The sequence below is a fragment of the Magallana gigas genome, chromosome 8, assembly GCF_963853765.1.
Source record: "Magallana gigas chromosome 8, xbMagGiga1.1, whole genome shotgun sequence".
In the NCBI taxonomy this organism is placed as follows: Eukaryota; Metazoa; Mollusca; class Bivalvia; order Ostreida; family Ostreidae; genus Magallana; species Magallana gigas.
This window is the reverse complement of record NC_088860.1, coordinates 41,637,323-41,662,869: the sequence shown is the minus strand read 5'-3', so window position 1 is coordinate 41,662,869 and position 25,547 is coordinate 41,637,323. Positions and strand designations below refer to the sequence as shown.

The following is a 25,547-nucleotide window of genomic DNA, read 5'->3' as shown; positions in this document are numbered from 1 at the left end:
TTAAGACATTCAGTATAATAAGATAAATAGTACCCGTTTAGGATCTGCTTTGCGTCGGTTGACAATAGTTTTCTCGGGGTGTCAATTTCAACTCTTACCCTGCTAAACGGGCACTATTTATATATTATAACCTTATCAAAGGGATTTTGTTGTTGTATTACATATTAAATATTTTCGTCTATTTTGCATGCGTTTGAAAGTGATCTATTTAGGTCATCTTTGTATTAATCAACAATGACTTGAACATGTAATGGTATGAAAAACTTCTGTATTTTATAATTGTGAACACAAAATACTAAACACGGAATAGGTAATAAAACAATTATGACATGCCTGAACAGTCAATAGACCCGATTTTTTTTCCCTTGGTGCAGGGAACAGCTCAGTTTGATTTATTGCCCGCAGCCATTGGCCTCGGGCAATAGATCAACTAAACCAACTGCACCACTTCACTTTACGGGGCCGGAGATTTAAAAAAAAAATATCAGAGGCAAGTAAAGTAATAATATCTGTGGTAAAATGTCCGAGGAAGTTTTTGGAATCAAATATTTGTATAGAATATGTTCGGATATAAGGTTAATCAGTCCAAAGCTAGCGCAATTTTTTGTGCGCCGTAAATTGCAGTTTTTACTGTGGGAGGCCCTGTAGCTCTCAGGTCGTCCATCCGAATTTATTCAGACCGGGAGCTAAAGACCTGCATGCAGCTATTATTAAATGACCTAAAATATGAAAATAGATTTTGTTTTTTGTAAATCTTCTAAAATGAAGGTTGAAAACTGCGATGAATATAGTTTTATTTCAATGTAGTTGTTTGGTGACACATTAAACATTATCTATACATTGGCAGAATTACAAAAACATGTAATTAATAAAACTGACATGCTATAAAATATCAAAATGTCAAATCAATGATATATATTTTTTTGATGATGCTGAAATTTAATGTCTATACATGGAGCATGATAACAAATTAAAGTTCAATTCATCTAGCAGACAAAACCACGACAAGGAGACCGCTCAGAAGTGTTCCAAACAGGATCGGCAAAGAGATGGCAAACCGGCCTACAGAGTAAAATAAAATAAGGAATATGACATCATTTAAAAATATCATCGTCAATATAGTCAATATCACCCCGAAATATTAATATAACTGTGCTGATTTAAAACTATACTGTAACTTCATGTTTGAGAACATGTAACATTGTTTTATAGAAACAATGTGAAAGGACTATGTGCGGTATGGTCAAATATCTGCCCCCGATTTCAACCAATTTTTAAATAGTATCGTATAAAAATGAAATCTTCACAAATCATTGTAAAGAGGATGCCTATAACTTTAATCTTGATTTTAGTCATCATTGCTCACTCGCTGTTTATCTATGACGTCACCTAAATGACATATTTCCCGCAAATTTGCAAACAAATGAAGATATTCTCATTTTTGCTCTATATTTTGCATTCGGAAGTATAGAGCGCAGGTCTGCGCAAGTGCGATTTTAACATATGTTTTTCTTTAGATAGTTATACATATCATACTAAAAAATGGTACTTGAGCAAGCCTGCGCTCGATGTTTCCCAGTCGAAAAATCATCGGAAGACACCCATATTTTGCCACAAAACATCAATTTATCAAAATAAAGCAATATTCATGACGTCATTTCTACATTATGACGGCACTGTGGTGATAACCTTTTACACCTTTATTTCCAATATGATTATAACTATCTTTCACCTTATTTTAAAGCTCTGTCTAGAACTTTGATTTTTGGGGGCAAAAATTGCATAAAACCGCACTTGGTCCTTTTAATAGGTATACACAATTCATACTAAAACAAAATTTAATACGTTTGTAAACAGTTTATTTTAGAGGTACATGTAAATTAAACACAGGAAGTTTCATTAAGAAAGTAAATTTAACTTACCAGCCCCGTTTTCACATGTGTCTGCCATGGTACATCCGGCGTACGTCGCTGTTTCGTCACTTCCGTCGTCACAGTCTGCTGAGCAGTCACATTGGAATGACGACTGAATACACGTGATACCACCAGATTGACAGGTGAAGAAACCGGTTGGACATAACTAGATAAAATGATGAAGAATATATCTATTTGAATTTTGTTGAATTCAAACACGTCTAGAAAAACATCCGCAATTACTTCTATCATTTTACAAACCATAAACAATTGATGTCTAAATTCTCAAAATTGATTAAAGGATAGAAAGTCTGAGAAAATTTCGTAATGGAATATGCTTTTCGCGTTTTTATCTTGTTTGCTGAATAACAAACCATTCCCTAGCTCTTTCAAATTGTCGATCTCTCATGATAAAACACTTAAACCTGTTTTTGAAATTTTTACAATAGCACAATACATTTATCGCACCTGTTGATATGTTCCAGCGGCTATAGAAGTGCATGTCCCTGTGTTACAATCGTCAAAATCAGCTGAGCTCCCTGGGCAATCTAATCCGCCATTAGCCGGCCTTGGGTTGGTGCAAAATCGTGAGCGCGACCTTCTTCCGCCCCCACAGGTCTTTGTACAAGACCCCCACGTTGCCCAAGCTCCCCAACTTCCGTCAACTGCAAAAAAATTCTATCTTTTGTATTCTTCAACATAAAATTAGTTATATTATCAGTCTTATAAGTTTTTCTTCGATTAAGACTGTAATGATGTTATTTACTTGGACATTTTTTTTTCCTTTATTTGATTGTCTAATATGAAAAAACCAATGCAATTTTATATATCAATTTATGTATATAACATGGTCTATGAAAATGATATTCGTTTTGTAAAATCACTCTCAAAAAAAATATCCACAGGCAATCAAGTGAAAATAAGGCAAGTGTTTAATTTTTCTAAAATAAATATATGTATGGTACATTTGCGTAAGTGTAAAAGAACAGAATATTATATACATACTTATGCAAACCTGCGTGTTGCAATTTTGAGACATTGAATTAGCCCCAGGACAGGAAGCGCCGCCATATTGGGGGGATGGACTTGTGCAGGTACGCGAACGAGACTGAGTTCCGCCTCCACAGGTCACTGAGCATGTGCCGTAGGATCCCCAACTTGACCACCGGCCATCAACTTAATTAAGATTTATTTTAATTTTTACAGGTTATTCAATCACATACTGTATCAACTGCGTTCTTTTTATTAACTTAGAACGAATGAACCAAGAAAACTTTTACTCAATTATAAATGTGTTATTTGTTATTTATCAGATGTACGCTGTAATAGCTTACTTGGACAATTTTGTGTGTTACAGCTCTGTGACGATGTACTAGTTGACGGACAGTTGGCCCCACCGTACTGGGGGGCGGGGTTAGTACAGGTGCGTGACCTCTGCTGGGTCCCACCTCCACACGTCACAGTACAGGACCCGTAACTCCCCCAACTAGCCCAGCCTCCATTTACTAATCAACGTTAGAATAATACAAATGATCACAATTTATGTGTCTTAATTATTAACTCCCGACACTTATTTTTGTTGTACAGTTGTGAGTGATGTATACTAAGGTTATAATATGAAATATGTTTATTTTGACACAAAGGTACCGAATGATAATGCTAGTAACGTAAAATACCAGACACATACAGTTATCTTATCAAGCAACAAAATTCTAAAACTCATTTAATTCACCACTAAATTTGATAATTTCGTTATTTTAATACATCGAAATATCACATATTAAAATCTGAAACAAACATGCACTCCTATGTTGTAAAATTATCTTACTTGGACAGTTGTGTGTGTTACAGGCCTGTGACGTAGAGGAGAATCCCGAGCAAGCACTGCCTCCATACTGGGGGGCGGGGTTTGTGCATGACCTTGATCTTGACTGACTTCCGCCTCCACAGCTGACTGAGCATGAACCCCATGAACCCCAGCTGGTCCACTGTCCATCAACTGCAATTGTAGAAGACATAATTTCACTATAAGAATTTTTCTAAAACGGCATTTAAAACAAAAATCTTTCATAAAAAGAGAACTAAATCATAACCATGATTTGGTACCGTATTTTAATGACATATAACGTACTTGGACAATTATGTGTGTTACAGCTCTGTGACGATGTACTAGTTGACGGACAGTTGGCCCCGCCATACTGGGGGGCGGGGTTAGTACAGGTGCGTGACCTCTGCTGAGTCCCTCCTCCACACGTCACAGTACAGGACCCGTAACTCCCCCAGCTTGACCAGCCCCCATTGACTAATTAACGTAAAATGAAAAATATCAACATAATCAGTATGCCGGTAAGTCTATTTACATTCGATTGGTATATAATTTAATTCATTCATTATATAGAGGAGAAAAAGAAACTAATTAAAGTTTATTGTAATTTAATAAACACGGACTTTAAAATTAAATACTTTAGAATGTGTTAATAAATTGCAAAATTAAAATCTTATAATTCATATTTCTTTTTGTAAATACGCACTTAAAAATTAAACCAACGCACTTGGGCAACTATGGGTGTTGCAGGCCTGGGAGGACGTAGAAGATCCGGGACAGTTGTCCCCTCCCCACTGAGGGGCAGGGTTTGTACACGTCCTTGACCTCGTCTGAGTACCTCCCCCGCAAGATCTAGAGCATGAACCGTAAGATCCAAAACCTGACCATCCACCATTTATTGGAGGTGCTTTAAAATTGAAATTTTTTTTATAAAATAAGAATTTAAAAAAAAAGAAAGTATTTTGATGGCGTGTTTTACTGTTTATATGGTTTCTTTAAGTCAGATTTTATCAATTTGGTGTAGTCGTGATTAATCCGTACTATTTTTTTCACACATGAACTGCAGTGATCCAGAACATTTCCCATCATTCCATTTTCCGTCGCTAGAGTACATCATGTTGCAATCTTCGTCCCCAGAGTTGTTTGGCTCGCCTGCAGAAGACGTATGAAGAGAGTGTATATAACGAAACGGCCGAATAATATTAATATTCGTAACAAATGCCGTGTGTGTTTGGAGAAACGTGTACCTGACTTCCAGTTAGTGTAGCTCCAGGTGAAAACTCCCCCGGACCACGCCCACGATCCCTCCGTCGGTCCGTCAAACCCTCCCATCCACACACTCTCGCCTCTCAGTAAACCTAGTAAACATTTGCATAACTTGATTCAAAACTTCTTCGCGCTGTTCAAAACCCCATCGTCATCTTATTAAATGACATCGTTTACACCCAATGAAAATAAATAAAATCAAATTTAAATCACCATGGACAAAGGAATTTTCGCCGGAATCAGCAATGTTAACCAGGTTAGCTGAGTTGGCCTGACATGTCTTCAACGCATTAGACCACGTGACTTTTGACGTAAACAGCTTGTAGCATCTACCGTTCCTAAAACTCCACGTGGAGTCACAGGCGTCCAGTGCAGCTAGAATGATCAAAACTTATTTCTGATGAAATGTTGAAATCAACCGTATTTCTATTTACTCCAAAAATGTCCATGCTGATTACTTTTCAATTTATAGTTACTAGTAAACAGAATATGCAAGTAACCTAGGCGATTGTCATAGATAAAATTTACTGTTTTTGTGCCAATTTGTTTAGTTTAAGAAAAAAAAAGTTTGCGAATATGACATATCCTAAAAAGCTCATTAATAATATAACAGACACGACGCTTTAAATTATAGAATTCACATTCAAACTTAAATGCAATTTCACAACTGTTTTGACCAATATTCTTTAATCAATATTTGTTGAAAAATTAGGTGTGGGGATTTTTTCTCACTTGTTTGTTCACAGATGTAGGCCATGCTTCGGCTACATGGGTAATCGTTCCACCGTCCACCGCTCAGTAAACTGGCACAGTCCTCGCCACCAGCGTTATTGGGCTCGCCTGTACATATCAAAACAGACTACTTTTCGGATGCGATACAATTTTACATACCCATATGTAATAAAGTGTGATTCACTGCTTAAAATAACAGATGTAAAAATATCAAATAAGGTAGAATACAACGCTCCCAATCAACCTCTCTAGACTTGTTGGATTAATAACAGTTGAACTTCGATCAAGCTACGATTACCCTCGCCAGTGGAATCATTCCTTACCCATTGCCGAAAACCTACGGCCAGACTCGAATACTTTTACTGACAGTAGGCAAATTCATTGATTTTTTCTCTCGCTCTGATGAATAATTCAGGTTTTATTTTGGTAATTCACACTAGAGAAAATATCACCAATCCATGTGTAATCCACATCTATTGTAAAATTATGTAAATAAGTAAATCGGATGTTTTCATAACAAATGTAATTGTTATTTTCTTAGTTTCGTTATGTTTTAAAGAGTATTGCTTTCTCATTGGTGAGATGAGAGTAATGAATATTCATGTGAACGAGGAAAGTTGAATGAGTTGCTGTCCCGGTCAGTAAGCGTATGTGATATTGACCATGGGTTTTTGACAGTGTATCCTGTCACAACTCTGCGTCTCTGTCGTTCAACTCATTTTTAAAAATTGTTTAAATGATCTTTAAATCCAAATGAAGGCAACGCTAGATATGTACAATCTTACTGATATAGATAACCTACCTGAGTTCCATTTGGTGTACCCCCAGGACTGAATGCTTCCGTACCATAGCCACTGACCCTCAGTGGAGGAATCTGACCCACTGATCCAAAACTCGTACCCTCTGGCGAGATCTGAATAAAGCAAGATGGTAGGGTATTATTTGACTATACATGTAATTTTTTTTAACGAATCTAGACATCCGTCTCTCTCGCCTGTCGGAAAATTTTGAATAAATGGGGAAGATATGTAACATTTTTTTCATTTGCGCAGGTCTGTTTATGCGATGTAGAAAAAAAAAATCTAATAGTAAACAAAATCAAAAACAAATTCATCAATGTAAAATTGGTCTTATTTGATCATCGCGAATATAATTATCTTCAGTAGAGAGAGATATTCTCACTGTGTACAAAGGTCTGTTCCCCGTCTGAGCCTACGTCCACCAGACTACTACCCACGGCCTGACACGCCTTCAGGGCGTTCATCCACGGCAGTTTTGACGTGTACAGTCGGTAACAGTTCTCTCCGTACTTGGTCCATCCAGAACTACAGGTTACGGCGGATACTCTATACTCTATAAGACAACAGCAATAAAGTTTCACTATTTTTCTGAAATAATCTTTCTTTGCCCCTCACTGTCTGTCCATCTCTCTCTCTCTCGCTCGCTCTCTCTCTCTCTCTCCTAATCGTATTTAATCAACAAGAATAAAGACATTAAGATTTTTCTGACTTACCGGGCAATGTAAACAGTGCTATCACCAAAACAAGCTTTAAGACCCTGTAGAAAAACTAAAACAAGAAGAAACAAAGTAACAAAACAGGAATTTATCTAATATTTTAATTTGATTGGTAGTTATCATAAACAGTGCAATGTGAAATAATACTGAAATTATAGACAGCGGTAGTAGAAATATTAGTTATAGGTAACAATATAGAAGTGTGAGTACCATTACTACACACGCAATGTCAGGGGTTGAAGTAACAGTAATTATATAGTATAGTCACAAAGAATTAGTAGTGTAAGCACATTAGCTGCAGTATTAAAGTAACAATAATCGTAGTGGTATAGTTGCAAAAACAGTATTTAGTCGTATAGTTGCATTAGTATTGGTAGTATATATGTGGGTTAAAAAGCTTATAACTGTAGTAGTATAGTTACAATAGTTGTAGTAGTATGGTTACAATAGCTGTTGTAGTATAGTTACAATAGTTGTAATATATAGTTACAATAGTTTTATTGGTAAAGTTACAATAGCTGTAGTAGTATAGTTACAATAGTTGTAGTAGTATGGTTACAATAGTTGTGGTAGTATAGTTACAATAGTTGTTGCAGTATAGTTACAATAGCTGTTGTAGTATAGTTACAATAGTTGTGGCAGTATATTTACAATAGCTGTTGTAGTATAGTACCAATAGTTGTAATATATAGTTACAATAGTTGTTAGTCGTTACAATAGTTGTAATATATACTTACAATAGTTGTAAGTAGTATAGTTATAACATATATAGTAGTATAGTTACAATAGTTGTTGTAGTATAGTTACAATAGTTGTTGTAGTATAGTACCAATAGTTGTAATATATAGTTACAATAGTTGTAGAAGCATACATGTCGTTATAACAGCTATAGTAGTATAGCTACATTAGTTGTCGAGTATAATTACAATAGTTGCTGTAGTATAGTAACAATAGCTGTTGTAGTATAGTAACAATAGTTGTAATATTAAGTTACAATAGTTGTAGTAGTATAGTTATAACAGCTGTATAGTCTGTCCCAAGATATTTATGCTGCATATTTGAAAGATTTTTAATAAAAATACACATACCTGTGACTGAAGTGCAATTAAAATCGATGAAAGGGAAAATTCCCAAGATAACTTCATTCACACATTATCATTTTTCCCTCGTAAAAATTCACAGGAACGAAAACAGATTTCCTACGGAGATTTATAATGGGGAATGTTGACATCTTTTCTCCATTCGGAAATACTCGGGACCCCTCGCGCAATTTTTCAACGTTATCATCCGGGCGTCTTCATCTCCTTGGCAATGGAAAAACCTCGTAGACTTTTTATTTTTAGCCGTGTACTGATACCTGACAAGCTAGAGGGGGCGTTCAAAGGGGAAATCTTGGGATTTTTTCATACTATTGAATGAACATCGTCTGAACCAAGAGGTATTTATAAATATTGAATAATTTAAGAAAATATGCGGCAAAAATATCTTGGGACAGACTATAGTAGTATACATGTAGTTACATTAGCTGTCGAGTATAATTACAATACTGGCGATAGTATCATTACAATAGCTGTTGTAGTATAGTTACAATAGTTGTAGTAGTATACTGAAGATTCCTTAGTTTACGTTTACGCGAGTACTTAATTCCGCGATTCAACGGTTTTCCACCAAATCGCGAGATCATAAAATCGCGAATGTCGAAATTTTATCATAGTTTAATGTAGTTTACATAATTATGTTCGAAAATTAAAAGCGAGATTTTAAAAATTCACGAGACGGGCTTCTCGCGATTTTACGCGGATATTTATTCCTCGCGATTGATTAGGAATTTACAGTAGTTACAATAGTTGTTGCATTATAGTTACAATAGTTGAAATATATAGTTACAATAGTTGTAGTAGTATAGTTATAAAAGCTATAGTAGTATATTTACAATAGCTGTTGTAGTATACTTACAATAGTTGTAATAGCATTATAACAATAGTTGCAGTAGTATAGTACATGTAACAATGACTGCAATAGTATAGTTACAATTATAGCTGTAGTAGTAGTAGTAGTAGTACTAGTAGTAGTAGTAGTACTATAGTAATATAGTTACAAATAATTAGTTGTATAGGTACTGTAGCCATAGTATAAAAGTGACAGTAGCTGTAGTAGCAAATATAAATATAGGTGCATTAGTAGTGTAGAATAATAGCAGTTGTTCTGAAATACTACAAATAAGAAAGTTGTTAAATTTCAGTATAGCGTTAGTTAATTTGCTACATTAATAGTAGCAGTGATTTTGTATAATCAGAGTCGTGATGATATCGCTGCTTAAACTGTAGAACTAAATTAACAAAACAAGAAAACACAGACGGTAAGATTTGAATGATTTGGTGAGTCTTTAACTATTACCTACGAATAGCTTGGATTTACATGTGCTTACCAAATTTGACTTCAGAGGTCCACTCATCGCTTTGGTCACACTCTTCGCGAGCGGATACCTTAAAAGAGTTTTATCAATTAAAAATTTAGATCCCAATTTCTAAGAAAGAGGACAGGATCGTTTTAAATATTTTATAAAAGCAATTCCTACGTCTAAATTGTTGTATTTTTATGCTGAAGTATAAGTATTTACTGTAAAATTTAGTTCAGCAAACGAGTAGAAAGTAGATAAAATCAAGTTCATATTTTATCACTTGATGGAATAGATGAAGTTATTTGCTATAAGAAATTTTAAAAGCAAACAATATTTATAGTAGGTCAAAATTAAATCAGTTTATTGATTTTTTTTTAATTTCAACATTTCATGTCAAATTGAATCAAAGAAATATCGTCAATACTCTATAATTATTTCTTTTCTACATGTGCTTATACAGGGTGTACCATAATATCTGATACCATTTGAAATTCATATAAATCAAATAATATTTGTCCAAAAAACTTGTAAATTGGGACTCTGATATAAAATAAAATGGTTTAATTTTTTCCCACGAAAAAGTTTATGAGAAAACTGAATTATGATGTTGCCAAATTGCATCATATTTCTTTGGTTGAAGTGAATCAAGACGAATCGGACAAGAGAACAATCTTTCGATTTAAAACTGGTTTTTTTAAACACAGATTCCAGAATGATATAGTTGTTCGATTTATGAAATAAGAATACCCTGAAGTAAAACATCCCAACAAGCAACAGATTCCTGTCTATTAGTGAGAAGATTTGAGAAATGGGATCCGTACAGTGGTTTTTGTGAGGAATACTACTCATCCAATTGACATTGTCATTGATGAAAAAGGACGTCATTTTGACGCACTCTATTTGTAATGTATTTTTAAAAAACAATGCTCAATTTGACAAAAATTTATGAAGGTTTGTTAAATTCGTTGTATTATAATCATATACAGTTATGAAAATGCCTTTGATATTTTGTTAAAAAAATTTAATCAAAAGTTATTTAAACAGAAAGTGGTATCCGATATTCTGGGACACCCTGTATACGACTAACTTGGGGTTTACCCATTTTATAAAATTCTAGGAACCATCACATGAAGCCTTATTTTTATTTTTAAAAGAATAATTCTTGAAAAGCTGACTATTCTTAACATGAAAGCAAAACATAATCATTTCATGTAAATTTAAAACCAAAATTTATGATCTTTTTTCTTTACAATCAAATTGATTGTTCTATTATTATAAATATATTTTTTTATAGATCCTTTAAATGTGAATTGTTTGAGCTTGTTAGTTTCTTTCATTAAAATTGTTTAACATTATAAATCAGTTATAAAAATTTGTAAATCTTGTCGAACACACATTTTTATGAAACACTCCTTAGATTCCTCCGCATAATTTTATTCCTAAATTTATAAATAAAATTTCATGAAATTTTAATTTTCGGTTGCTCTCTCGTATTTACAAATTTGAAAACTTTACTCATAAAACAATATATATTTATCTTTTTTATCATAAAACATTTAACGACCTTTTTAAAAGTACATGTATGTTAATCTCAAAGTATATAAAAGAAATTCTAGAATTTGAAAATGATCATAATGTAAGCTATATAATTGTTTCGATTTGTACTTGATGGTTATTAAAACAGAATGTTTATAACAATCATGTTTTTATTTTTAAACCACGTGAATTTAAACCAAGAAATGTATAATAAAACGAATAAAATCTTGGGCTGGGAAGAGATGGGGGTGTGTTTAATCTGAATAAAAGTGGTATTCGTTGTTGTAAACCACGGTAAAAAAAATATTTGTGCTTTTTTTTTTTATAAATATTAAATCTTAGTTATGATAAGAGTTTTGTGGTGGATTCTCTCGGACTAATGACACATACTTGCAATATGCATGCAGTAAAAGTTGCAAGGTAAGGGTCATATGAGGCTTTTCAAATGCCCCGAATCCAGTAAAAAAGGCAAAAACTACTTTTTACGTAACATTTGGATGTACATGAATTCATGGAATTTTTTTCTTTAACATAGCAATAAAAATGCATATTGCTTTCCCTATTTAGCTACTTTATTAGTTTTTACTTATATGCTCTCGGTACGAAAGTAATAAATATAAATATAAAGATCCCCCTATATTTGGTCATTACCTGTAATATCACATGTTATCCTAAATGACCCTATCAAATTGAGAAATTTTATTACAAAAATGAGTCTTCAATCACAGAGAAGCTCAAACCCACAAATTAGAATTACATTGCCCATTGCTTTATTCTCAAATTTTATGATAAACTTAATAATAAAATTATATTCAGGTACGAAAAAAGGCTCATTTTATAAAAATTAAATGATCAAATTTATTGTTTTGAATAATCAAGATTGTTTGCATGAAACTGTGTAATGCAATATTAAGCTACGCTTTTCTAATGGTCAGATTTTTCAACTTTTTAAAAATTAATTTTTCTACACTCCTTACGTCACTGATGGTTAAAAAAATCCTCAAAACACTATTCACATATATCTCTACAGAAAATCGCATATAGTCCTTTGAGTGATATCACAACGGCACAGTTTAAACACATTTTTCTATTCGTTATCCTCACAGAAAGGCATGAAAATTCCTCTTTTTATGATAAAACCACACTTTATCTCCATCGCGTTATCATTTCAAAATATATTTCAAAACGCGAAGATGACAAACGAAATCAATCTATAGATCCTTAATAAATCTTCAATAACTGCTTATTCTTTAAGAAAAAACCCTTTCGATTCAGCAAAACATTAAAAACTGCCAATTAAAACATTTTTTCGATAAGTTATTTTAAAATTTGAAACTTTACACATAAAATTTAAACATACCGTGCAAACAAACAATACTCTATCTACTTTTTATGTTAAAAACTTTTAGGAATTGACATTTATACCTGATATTGCCGTGAACTTTTGACGTCAAAAGTATTGACCAATCAGATTGCACATGGGAGAAACAAACCGGAATTGGTATGCACATAAATAAGTTGCTCTATCGAATTATAAAATTTAACTTAATTTTGTAGATATATTTTTACTTTATAAACTTTTCCCCCTTCGCCTATTTCTCTCAAATATATATGAAATATTTATTTCAACAGGCTGATGTATGGTTTTCTACTATTGCTCACGAACTTAATAAATACGCTATTGAAAATCGATTGTTTGAGAAAGCTAAATCCTTAATCTAAAAGTAAACGACAGATTATCGAAACCCCGGTATGAACCAGTCATAACAATAACATGGTTTAATTATGTCTGGAAAGATTTAGGTAATGAAACGCACAGATGGAATAATGCATAGAATGATTAGACCTGGCTATATAAGTAGGTATATGCACATGTTACTAGTCCATGTGTCCTTGTAGGCTTTTTTTTCAGGTACCATTGCTCTTAATATTTAATGCAAAATTTTAACAAATAGCTTAAACCTTCCGTATGATAAAATTTTGTATATTTTTTCATATTTCAGTTACATTTTTTAAATCATCATGTTACTTTAATTGTGACGTCATAACTAATATTTCCCATTTTAATCACATGCATCACATGACTTTAAGTAATAATCTTTAAAAAAAAATCACATATTGGTAATTGTGACACTTTGAACCATAGTGAATGTATGCATTTTTAAAATCAGTCAAATAAAAAAAAAAGATGGAGCCTCGTGCGCTTATTTTTGGTATTTTATCTTTGTTTAGTATATCTATGACTCCAACTTCTCATTATTTCAATCTTTTCAAGGTATATTTAAGAACAATTTTGCTGCGAGGAAAAGTGGGCGGGGAGGGGGGGGGGGAATGAACCCACTATGATGCTATGTGCCTAATGATTAGGTCTAAATTTGCAAAAAAAGTGGGGGGGGGGGGGGGGGGGGAGGGGCTAAGCCCCCCTAGACCCCCGGAACCGACGCCTATGCAAAACAGCAGAATTGCGGAATTAGGTAAAATAAGGAATTTACAGTATCTATTCCTCACGTTTAGTTTGTAATCTACAAATATACCAAAGGTTGCAATGGTAAAATGACAGATAAAGAGAAACGTTTATAGAACTTTTTTTAAAGGGGAATTTTATCACTGAACAAGAGATATTTGTAAAACACTTATGCCCCCCTTCCAAGGCACAATACTCTGTTAAAAATTCTTGAACTTACCCAAAATTAAACTTGACCTAGATATTATTATGATAAACCTGTATATACCAAATTTCAATTCAATACGTGCATCCTCTGCGAAGAAAACAAACGGAAACTGCAAATAATTGGAATTTTTCTACGTCCAAGGGGCACAACTCTGTCGAAAATTGGTAGATCGCACCCAAAATCAAACCCGATTCAGATATTTTTATGATAAACCTGTATACCAAATTTCATTTCAATATGTGCATCCTTTGTGAAGAAAATGAACGGAAACTGTTGATGGACCGACCGACCGACAGACAGCAGCAAAGCAATATGCCCTCACTTCTTTGAAGGGGGACAAAATAATGAAAAAAAATATTAAATTGCAAACTATTTTCCCGCAGATAACACTACTTATGAAACACTATTTAGACGTACGTGTGTATAGTCCAGTTTAGCATCAATTATATTTATAAGAGGCAATTTTTTTGCAGGAAATCATTCTTGAAATCATGAATAGGAAAGTTTAAAATGGTTTCAATTGCTCTAGCATTTTAAAAAGATTGTAGGTCACGTTTGTTTTCACAAAGAGAAAAGATTGTTAAGCTCACTGAAGCAATGCAATTGAAATTTTAGAATGCCTGCAGCTTTTATGTAGCAACTTACTAGTGAGATAAGGGATTAGTTCATGTGATTTAATGGATGAAGGTAGGTGAAAATAATAAAACACCGCATTTTCAATCTAGTTTTATTGCAAAGCACACAATGGAAAACTAAAAATTTAAATATTTAATATGAAATGAAACCAATATACGCATTAACATAGAAAATTCCAACAGTTTAAACTTTAAATATGATTTCCAAATCCAACAATGGATGACTTCTTTGGTATATGTCACACAGTGGGATTATGAACTGATCAGTTTGGCGAGGAAACAGGTCAGCATAGTGAAGAACAAAGTTGCAAGGGAAACTGAAGTGTATCCTGCAAATAAAAAAAATTACATCACATGCGTATTCGATTAAGAAATTTTTTTTTTGCAAATGAAAACACAATCTTTGCGAAAGGATTAAATACCAAATTTTACTTTTGCATATCCGGTATTTGGACTTTGATTTAAGCGTTAATGTCGCACAGATTGGGATAGATTTTAGCTGTAAATCTTGAAATAAAACAAACCCACCAATATAAACTCTAAAACGACAGGACTTATCATTATATTTTCAAACCTGCTCCATTCTCCAGTAAGCATTGCTCAACGTTTGTGCATCCGGCATATCCGGCTGTTTCGTCACTTCCGTCATCGCAGTCTTTGGAACAGTCGCACTTAAAAGCGTTGTAGATACATGTCATGGACCCTGACTCGCACGTAAAGTAGCCACTGGGACAAAGCTGGAATATAAAACGTAAAGTAACCACTGGGACAAAGCTGGAATATAAAACGTAAAGTAACCACTGGGACAAAGCTGGATTATAAAACGTAACCTTAAGTAACTGCTAAAACACTGTTCGAATATTAAATGTAACCTTAGGTAACCGCTAGGACAAAGCTAGGACATAAAACGCATTAATAAAAAGCATTAGCTGAAGGAGTGAAAGCGACCATTTTTTCTCAAATTTTTCAAATCACATATTTAGTTACTATTTAAGTATTAAAAATCATGTGTTACAAATTTCAGCAAAAGCAAGTCTTAAGCAATTTTTATAAAATGAATTTTATGTTGAAGAAAGACTCAATGCCTTTTAATATGTTATAATTTAAAAAAATACAATCATGGTATGACTTATTATTTCGAGTAATTAAATTATGCTAAACAATTAAATGTGATTGATAACTAGGAAAGCATGACGATATTGAAATGTCGATCATAAAACATCAAAATAAGCATTGGATAGCACAATATCAAATTAACCTACTAACAATAAGAATCAAACGTTATTAGTTTTAAAGTTGAACACCTAGTTCACAAGTAATCCTATTACACAGGTATGAAAAGCCCTATTCAGAACATTACACTTTAATTCTTCAAGGTTGGGGGGCGACATTTTGAGTGATTAATATAAAAAAGTGCATCGAATTAAAAATAAAATTGATATAAATACCGTTTTAAAAATTCGAAATTGTACAGAATTAAATATTTGACAATATACATTTTGATAACTCTTAGAAATGGAAAATTTGTATTTTTCAAAACCCTGACTTATTTGAATTCATTACTTGCAGATACATGCAAGAAACTATAACACTTTAAATTTTTGTACTACGCTGGTAGACATCAAAAGGATGACGGGAATATAAAAAGTTTTGTTTTTCGTCACAAAATAAATATGGTGGTATCCCGCACTTCGATACTTAAAAGGTGAATAGCCTACCTGTTGATACGTCCCTGCGGGTACCGTCGGACAGTCGTGTGTATTGCAATATTCAAAGTCCCCGGAACTGCCGGGGCAGTCCAGTCCACCATTTGCCGGTTTTGGGTTGTCGCAAATTCTTGACCTTGACTTCCTTCCGCTTGCGCACGACTTTGTACAATCTCCCCAGTTTCCCCACGCACCCCAAGCTCCATCAACTAAAATATAGAGTAAAAACGTATTAATCCAACAAATTATTGTTTTTATATTGTTTTTACTAAGTGTTAAAGAACAATGCGGAACTTTTAAGAAGAATCAAGTTGAACTTCGTAAATATTAACACTAACAGGAAACCAAAAAAAACCCCGATATCAACAATACGTACTGATGCAGATTTGTGTGTTGCAATCTTGTGACGTCGTATCCGTCCCGGGACAGGAGGCACCTCCATATTGAGGGGCGGGATTTGTGCAGGTGCGCGTTCTGGACTGGGTTCCGCCCCCGCAGGTTACAGAGCAGGTACCATAGGCACCCCAGGTCGTCCAGACTCCGTCAACTGTTCAAAACATTTATTCTACACTTGTACTTCAATTATTACGCTTAGAGTATTTTTTTGGTTCGAAGTAATTTGAATTAAGTAGACAAAAATAATGATTTTGTTACAAAAACATGGATTAATAAATTAAATAATTATTAATAAAGAATAATGTTGTAAACAAGCTAATTCTGTAAAAATAAATGAATTTTAGACTATAAGATACAGATTAAAAAAGAACACCCTAAAACACTTGTGTTTTATCGTACTTGGACAGTGTTGCGTGTTACAGCTCTGTGAAGAGACGGTACTTCCGGGACAGCTAGCCCCGCCGTACTGGGGAGCGGGGTTGGTGCACGTGCGCTGTCTCTCTTGTGTTCCCCCGCCACATGTTACGGTGCATGCGCCATAACTGCCCCAAGTAGCCCAAGATCCGTCAACTACCAATGAAACAGATATATTGGAATGCGAGAATATTTTGGATTATTTATTTATACGGCTTGTTATATGGTGTGTGTACTGTGTCGTACTTGGACAGTTGTGTGTGTTACAGGTCTGTGTTGCCGTTGAGAATCCAGTACAGTCACTGCCGCCATATTGCGGGGCCGGATTTGTACAGGAGCGGATTTTGGTCTGAATCCCTCCGCCGCAGGTCACCGTGCAGGTTCCCCATGATCCCCACGATGCCCAAAATCCGTCAACTTAAAATAACAATCAAATCGTTATTTACATCATTTGATAAAAACTCCGAAACTGAAATAGAAAAATAAGAATTTAACCTCTGATATTTTCTTCCAATACGACAATCAGACATAATAATTTTCCATTTTAAAGTTCCTCCGATTTATAGTGACAGAACTTTCGATATATCTAAGGTAAAAACCCAACCACTTTTACTTCTGAACAGTCAACCATCTTTACATGGTTTTGCATTAACAGTCGCACAATCCGTTTTTTATTCTAGAGACACTATCTATAGTCAATACTTGGACACATTGTTCATTACTTGGACAGTTGTGCGTGTTGCACGCCTGGCGAGCAGATCCGGATCCGGCGCAATTGTTTCCGCCGTATAACGGCGCTGGATTAGTGCAAGTGCGGCTTCTGTCTTGGGTTCCTCCGCCACACGTTACAGTGCACGCGCCCCATGACGCCCACGACGCCCAGTTGCCGTGAACTATTCAATTAAATTATACATAGCTTTCAAAATATTTCAATACCAACTGATTCATAATAATTTCACATTTCTCTGAAAAAATCCGTTTTCTGACAGATAATCTACATGTAACATATTTACGACTTGTGAAAATCATATTGACAATGTATTAATCTTCATTAAAAAATGATGATATGCTGTTTGCACATACATGTATATATCGCATACAGGTATTGATTCGACAGAAATACCCTTGAATTTGTGCTTGTGAAAGGGTAGAGTTACGTGAGAATACAAGATGAAGCCTGGAGGTAACTTTAAATCCTGTCACTGGTGATTATTTGCATGGGATATATTTATAATCCTACACATTTTCTATGATAATTATCGCAGTCATCTGGTACCGGGGACTGATACAGAAAGGAGAGTCCCTCATTTCTTAGAAATTTGAAAATCCCCCTCTCATTTTTAGCTTTGTATGTTAAACATATTTTCTGCTAAAATGCACATTCTAATGGGTCAGTATGTTTCGTCGCTATAATGTTGACATATTTTGGCAACATTTATAATCCATTTTAAAATGCATTAGATATATCGATGTACCCACTATCTGAAATCCTGACATTTCGTTTAAAATAAAAAATATATATACAATCCCTGTTATCTGTATAATGGGGATGTAACACCTTAAACAAAGGTACTTAAAAATTACTAGTAATGTTTTTGCAATGCTACATTGAATAAATACTCACTTGGACAATTATGTGTGTTACAAGACTGTGACGAGGAGGATGAACCGGAACAGGAATTCCCGCCATACGCCGGAGCCGGGTTGTTACATGATCGGGATCGAGTTTGGGTTCCGCTTCCGCAGGATTTCGTACAACTTCCGTACGATCCCCAGCCTCCCCAGTTACCATGTACTGTTTGTATCAAGATCAATTTAAGTATGGATTTTTAAAGTCTACAAGGACGACTAAAATAATAAAAGTTTTTTGACTAAAGATAGATCTTTCTTTGTAACAATTATCATGAGATGGAGAAATTGCAACTTTACGGCAGGTGTTTTTCCGAGCGCTGCCGAAAAAGTTTGAGGGATGGGGTACCTTATGTTTGAATGGATATTTGAGGGAATTAAATTGATAGAATATTAACTGCATCCATTTACTAGATAGTTCATTACATTAAAAAAATGACTTCAGTTGTTTCATTACATTCTGTATAGAAAGTAGATTGTTTCTAGTATGTACAATGGATTTGAGGCCACGTGCACCATTTATAATTAGGCATTACTAATGTTGAATTTGTGCTTGTGAAAGGTAGAGTTACGTGAAAATACAATATGTAGCTTGGAGGTAACTTTAAATCCTTTCACTGGTGATTATTTGCAAGAGATATATTTATAATCCTACACATTTTCTATGATAGTTATCGCAGTCATCTGGTACCGGGGACTGATACAGAAGAAACAGCCTCTCATTTCTTAGAAATTTGAAATTTTCCCTCTTATTTTTAGCGTTGTATGTTATCGTTTAAAATTAAAAAAGATATTTACAATCCCTGTTATCTGTATAATGGGGATATAACACCTTAAACAAAGATACTTAAAAATTACTAGTATAGTTTTTGCAATGCTACATTGAATAAATACTCACTTGGACAGTTATGTGTGTTACAAGACCGTGACGAGGAGGATGAACCGGAACAGGAATTCCCGCCATTAGCAGGAGCCGGGTTGTTACAAGATCGGGATCGGGATTGTGTTCCACTTCCGCATGATCTAGTACAACTTCCGTATGAACCCCAGCCGCCCCAGTTACCATGAACAATTGGCGCTGAATAATAATCAAAGGGAATTCTTAATAGATATCTCTTTTTCCGAGACGGAAGAGATGGAGGCAGCTATCCTTTATTGGTTACCGTTTTCTGTTAATTTTGATAGTTTACAGGTTAACCGATATTTTAAATATTTCAGCAAAATCAATAGCCCTATCCTCTCAACTCAATAATTTTGTGTGGAAGTAAAACAAAGTGAAGCATTTGAAGAAGCACTTGATACATAGTTATTTTAAAAAGAATATTTGACGCTACAAGTACTTCAACGTTTAGAGAAAAGTTGTTGAGAGACCTTAACCTCAAAAATTTTTTGTAAAAGAGGGTTTGTCAGCTCACTGTGATGGTCTAATAATTTCATAGACTATAAAATTGTTCCCATTAATAAAAATAACTGTATCCTGGTTTACTTTTTGTTGAAATCTCAAGGGTTTATATCTCAAGGGAATAATAGGAAATGTCTCAATAATTTCTAAACAGCCCTGGTATTTATTTAAAAATACATGTATATGTCTGTTTTTCGAAAGTTATGTTCATACTTTGTTAATATATATTAAAGTATATTGATACTAGATGTGTATATAAATTATATCAAACCATTTCAATAATACTTGGTATGATGGTATTCTGAATACATGTACATGTTTATGTAAATAAATATGATTGTCTTGACCATTAATATTAGCAAAATAGTTGATACATACCTGGTTTTTCACACATGGTGTAGATACTGGTGTGAGTACAAGGAAGATCGTTCCATCCGATTCTATTGGTTAGGATGTGAATACAGTGTTCGCCCCCTGAGTTATTTGGCTCCCCTAAAATTTGTGATGTATATGTAAAACTTAAATATCTGTTTATTTGGGGTTCATGACGCAACCATTATACATTTAATACTTATTAATGCATTAAATGAAAAATAAAAGTAAGACTAAATATTACGGCGGTACTATTAAAAACTGAAATAGCATCAATATCTTTTCCGCATGCTTTTTGAGACAAGAAAACAGCATCATTAAAAACCAGCATCTGCAAAAATATCGTACTAATGAATATCAATCATTAACTCCATTCAACAGTTGAAAATCATTTAGCTGTAAAATGCACAATTAAACCTGCAAAAAGACCATCGGAAGTACTATAACGAAAAAAAATGGCGTCGGACGTCAGGCTACAAACGCACCATGTGACATTCGTTTTACTTCTTTAACATACCGCGGTTCCATTTGGTGTAGGACCATGAGCGGGTTCCGCTGGAGAAGAACCAGTATCCTTCCTTGTTACCGTCAATACCACTGGTCCACACGGAGTTACCGCCGATAAGACCTGTCATTTCATTGCGTATTACATTATTGATTACATGTTACACAACTATTACACAGTTGAGATCATGTAGCAAATTGGTAACACAATTGACAACATTTTAAAAAAAACCACGATTGCGTTAATAATTACAACACCTTTTCGTTAAATATTTATTTATTTACTAAAAAGTTAGAACAGACGTTAAAAAAGTATGCAAATTCTTGCAACTAAACATCTAAGACATCGCAAATCAAATGGCTTGAATATGGTCATCTGTTGAAAGGTGACATTTACTGTACCGTGACCTTCAACTGACCTTCGACGTAGTACTGCTCGGAGCTGTCCTCGATACTGACCAGGTTGGCGCCATAACTCTGACAAGTCCTGAGGGCAGATATCCAGTTGGTTTGTCCGAACATCCGGTAACATTTACCACTCCTCTGACTCCACCCACTATCACAGCTGCTGGTTCCGTCTATGTACAGTTATTTATGAAAGTTAAGATCAGAACAGTTTGAATCAATTGCATCTTCTCGCGTATTTTCAGCAGAGCTTGGAAAAAAGAGGCTCTACCGGAAAGGTCCGAGAGGTTGCGATGGAAATTTAAATAAGGATTGGGGCAATATATGTTCAAACAAGAAATCATTTATAGACGCAAGCGTCAAATGGGCCGCAAAAATATAATTGTAACAGTTGTATGAATCATCATTGGTTGTTTACACAAAAAAACAAACCAAAAAGAAGAAAAATAACGAGTTGGTTGTACTAATTTTATGGTAAATTTTGACATATATCTTCAGCACTACGTTTTAAAGATTAACATTTTACTATTATTTTGAGAGTGGAGTTCGTTACTGTAAGCATTTCTAACGGTTATTGTATGACCATTAGACTAGTATGAAGTAATGGAGAACACATTGATTGGTACATTATTCTAATAAAAAAAGGTACACTCATCATTATTCTCTTAGAGATTTTGTATTTCAAACAATTTTGATTTTTTTTTTGCATTGTATTGAATTAAAACTGAATGCATTAGTTTATATGATTTCAAAGGACCACATTATAGAATAGAAATGGATTATACTTTAAAGGTACATGTAAGATCATGCTAATCCGGTAGAAACTGCACAATTTTAAAGGTTAAAAATAAGCCGGATAATTTTTTTTCCTACATGGAATTATAAATCTTATCTACACTTCAGTTTATGAAGATAATCATGGTTATTCAAAAGATTTAAAAATAAATCAGGTTAGCTAAAATTTTCAGGTCAATTCAAATTTTCAGTTCTTTCATATTTTGCGTATACATGTATTATTGATATGGATGTCATTTCATGATATTGTTTTACCACCGTTCACATGGACATATAATAAATACACATTAAGTCTTTAGTATGCGCCGTATACCGATCCCGATACATTGTTTGAAAAGAATGAAAAACTCCGAAATTTTTCGAATAGATTATAGTCTCGATAAAAACGCGCCTAACACGACAGTCTATGACCTACTTCACATTTACTTTTAATTCATAAAAATAAGCATAATATTAAGTAACTATAAAAAAAACTATCCCGCAGAAATGCATTTAGAATAATTAAATGTATATCAAATAACGGGCCGCCTTAAGGTAAATAAAGTAAATAAATAAAAAATACGAGTGAGCTGAATGCAGCATGCAGAAATCTGAATTTTAATGTTAAGTTTGTAAAAATGCAAGAGGAATGCAAAAAAATAAATAAATGTAAGTTTGCGTTTTGAATTCTGAAAAGAAAATACAGTGGATCTCGCAGACGTAAGCTAAAGCCCGGTTACAGGGGAGGTCATTCCATCCGTTCCGGCTGGTGTAGACGTGCAGACAGTGTTCGCCCCCAGAATTATTGGGCTCGCCTGAAGAAAAGTTAGTCATTACGTTAGTACATGTAGCATGGAGCATTAATATCATGGGTGTTTAAAGTACTGCCTATCTTGTTACTAAAAACTTAACGACACCAGATTTATTGGGTTCGCCTTTAGTTAAGTCTGTTGTTTAAAATACAAAATGTATTAAAAATCGATCTTCTGAAATTTCAGTATGACATGCTATATAACTTGTTATACTGCTAAACGACTTTTCAAAATCATTATTTAATAATATATTTTATAAATGTGACAATATGAAGAACAAATTCGAACCGCTGCGCCACTTGGTGTATGACCACCTCGAGAAACCACTGTACCACGCCCATGCTCCTTCGTAGTTCCGGTCCGATCCACTGGTCCACGCCGTGTTTCCACCAATCAGATCTACGATTACAAATTTACCAATTATAATGAAAATTAGATCTTTGATCCGCTCCAATAGATTTCTTAACAAAGCGGATCAAAGATATTATTTCTAATAATTTGAATTAGATTGCGTATTCACCATATTCACGTGCCTTATATATAGAATCTTTAAAACAATGTCATTTCTCTTATATGAGTATGATTTATGTATTTATGATTTTTAAACAGAAACCAACAGTGTATTTCTTCTATAGTACATTCTCATTTACGTATATTTAAACGTTGGTATGAAAAAATGGCACCGGGACCATAAGTCTTAGATTCGGTTGCTTTTTATCTACGTCTTACTTTTACATTATATGTTCCATTTTGTAAAAGTGCGACTGAGATCAAAAGTGAGCTCGTCTAAGTTGTATGGTCCTGTGGCAATATAATGAGAAGAGAGTTTATCACGTACTCTCAATCAATGAAGTACTGTTTCCTATACAAGTAACTGCTATATAATTGTACTACGTACTCTCAATAAAGTACTGTTCCCCCGAGGAGTCGATGCTGACCAGGTTGGCGCCGTACCTCTGACAGTCCCTGGCGGCCAGGGACCACTCCTTGGTGCTGGTGAACAATTTGTAGCAGTTACCGCCGTACCCCGACCACCCGCTCGGACAGGCCGCGTAGGAATATCCTAAGAAAAAAAGTTCCTATGTAGTTTTATTTTTCCCCCTTAATTACAGGTGACAAATATACGGGCGAAAATATACTTTTTCATATAACTAATATTATGTTTATCGATTTAGAATTGATTTATTGACAAAAAACCTCATATAAAATACACTTGCCGTAAACATTAAATTATGGCAATAAATATAATAAATAAAAATACCTGCTAACAAAATGGCTGCTAAGATCAATGAACTTCTATTCCCTGCCTGCAACATAAATATCGGTAATTTGACGGTATTATATTCGGACTGCACGAAATAGTCATAGTGAAGTCAGACACAAATTCCAACATCTGACGATTTGGCTATTTCCCTTACCTAACGTACTGATGTACATTAGGCCCTAACAATAATTTAGTTACTTTTATTTATCAATTAATTACAATTTGATGATTTTTTTTATAAAAAGACAGATGTAAATATAAACAATAAATGCCTTCTTTGATGATTCATGCAGGTTATGAGGTATAGCGATCGTTGCAGAATAAATTTACATAACTCGCTGATACAGGTTATGTTTTTTTCTACAATGTCGCTATCTTCATACTAGTATAATGAATGATTCACCAAAGAAAGCATTGTTTAAATAAATGAATCGAATTCGCATGGTAACAAAATTGATCAAAATTGATGTTGTATAAAATGAACAAAATATAACGTTTGGTTATTAATTAGTATATTCAAAACTATACAGTCCAAAAATAAGATATGTTCATATTTATGATTAGCAATATAGTTTTGTTAAAAGTCAACTTGTTATACAGGTATGATTTTTTTAACCATACTATAGGTTTTCGAGTCCGTTACATCTCAAGCAATTTAAGAGACTTCTGTTTTAAACCTTCAAATGTATCGTTCAAGGAGAAGAAATAACGGAGCGAACACCCCCTCCCCTCCGTTTTTTAAAGAACAAATTCTTGTTGGGTACTTGTATAAAGCCAATAACTTAGTACTTCTGTCGCTATTACTTCATTTTGATAGTTTTAAAAACATTACATTTATACATTTGAAAACTATATCATAAGATTTATCAAAATGATAAAACAAAATTGGAGATATTAGGTTGATATTATCGATAGGTCCATATATATGAATTTTAAATTATTGTGTAACAAATAAGCTTTCGATTTTATTTACACTATAGTTTTTAAATAATTCATTAGTTATAATCATACATGTTTAAACAAATTAACATTTATTTTGGAATTTAAAAAAAAATTAAATTAGCTCTTACCATTGGCGAAAGAAATAAATGTGTCAATTTATCCTAAAGTCATTTCAGAAATATAATCAAATGACCTATTTCATAAATTTAAATACATAATTTTTGGTGAAAGATATTAGTTCGGATTAACAACGGATTTGACAAGTACAAAAATTAATCCATTAGTCAGTGAATGCCCGGTGAGATGACCGTAACATTCGTTGACCAAAAACCGGGAAATCTTTTCAGTTTTCAGTTAATGCATGTTAATTATCATATAATTGTGACAACTCTAAATTTTGAATATACATGAGTCAATCAAGAAAAATGTAA

General features: G+C 33.8%; 2 protein-coding genes across 2 annotated transcripts; both read right to left on the bottom strand.

Annotated features, from left to right (window-relative positions):
- Positions 1–777: 777 nt before the first annotated feature.
- LOC117690171 (SCO-spondin) lies at positions 778–12,568 on the bottom strand. Its single transcript, XM_066070000.1, has 17 exons — positions 12,550–12,568; positions 9,681–9,738; positions 7,250–7,304; positions 6,919–7,089; positions 6,539–6,649; positions 5,737–5,844; positions 5,218–5,379; positions 4,986–5,096; positions 4,780–4,890; positions 4,466–4,645; positions 4,045–4,215; positions 3,742–3,912; positions 3,248–3,418; positions 2,919–3,089; positions 2,382–2,578; positions 1,923–2,079; positions 778–1,062 (listed from the first exon to the last, which is right to left on the bottom strand). Exons 2-17 carry the CDS (start codon positions 9,705–9,707, stop codon positions 983–985), a joined length of 2,154 nt encoding a protein of 717 aa, XP_065926072.1. The 5' UTR covers positions 9,708–9,738; positions 12,550–12,568; the 3' UTR covers positions 778–982.
- A 2,058-nt stretch (positions 12,569–14,626) lies between these two features.
- LOC136270966 (coadhesin-like) lies at positions 14,627–25,277 on the bottom strand. Its single transcript, XM_066069999.1, has 17 exons — positions 25,245–25,277; positions 24,172–24,217; positions 23,809–23,973; positions 23,199–23,309; positions 22,803–22,913; positions 21,339–21,497; positions 20,933–21,043; positions 20,422–20,535; positions 19,540–19,719; positions 18,637–18,807; positions 17,735–17,905; positions 17,259–17,429; positions 16,998–17,168; positions 16,579–16,749; positions 16,215–16,411; positions 15,071–15,233; positions 14,627–14,825 (listed from the first exon to the last, which is right to left on the bottom strand). Exons 1-17 carry the CDS (start codon positions 25,245–25,247, stop codon positions 14,749–14,751), a joined length of 2,292 nt encoding a protein of 763 aa, XP_065926071.1. The 5' UTR covers positions 25,248–25,277; the 3' UTR covers positions 14,627–14,748.
- Positions 25,278–25,547: the final 270 nt, after the last annotated feature.

Excerpts from the sequence above, each read along its gene's own strand:
- LOC136270966 (XM_066069999.1), bottom strand. Across the intron at positions 23,974-24,171 it reads AGCAGCCATTTTGTTAGCAG|GATATTCCTACGCGGCCTGT; the intron begins GTATTTTTATTT and ends TTTTTTTCTTAG. Across the intron at positions 22,914-23,198 it reads ATACACCAAGTGGCGCAGCG|GCGAGCCCAATAATTCTGGG; the intron begins GTTCGAATTTGT and ends ACTTTTCTTCAG.
- LOC117690171 (XM_066070000.1), bottom strand. The coding sequence starts at position 9,707 with ATGAGTGGACCTCTGAAGTCAAATTTG. Across the intron at positions 7,090-7,249 it reads AGCACTGTTTACATTGCCCG|AGTATAGAGTATCCGCCGTA; the intron begins GTAAGTCAGAAA and ends GTTGTCTTATAG. Across the intron at positions 1,063-1,922 it reads CACATGTGAAAACGGGGCTG|GCCGGTTTGCCATCTCTTTG; the intron begins GTAAGTTAAATT and ends TTTACTCTGTAG.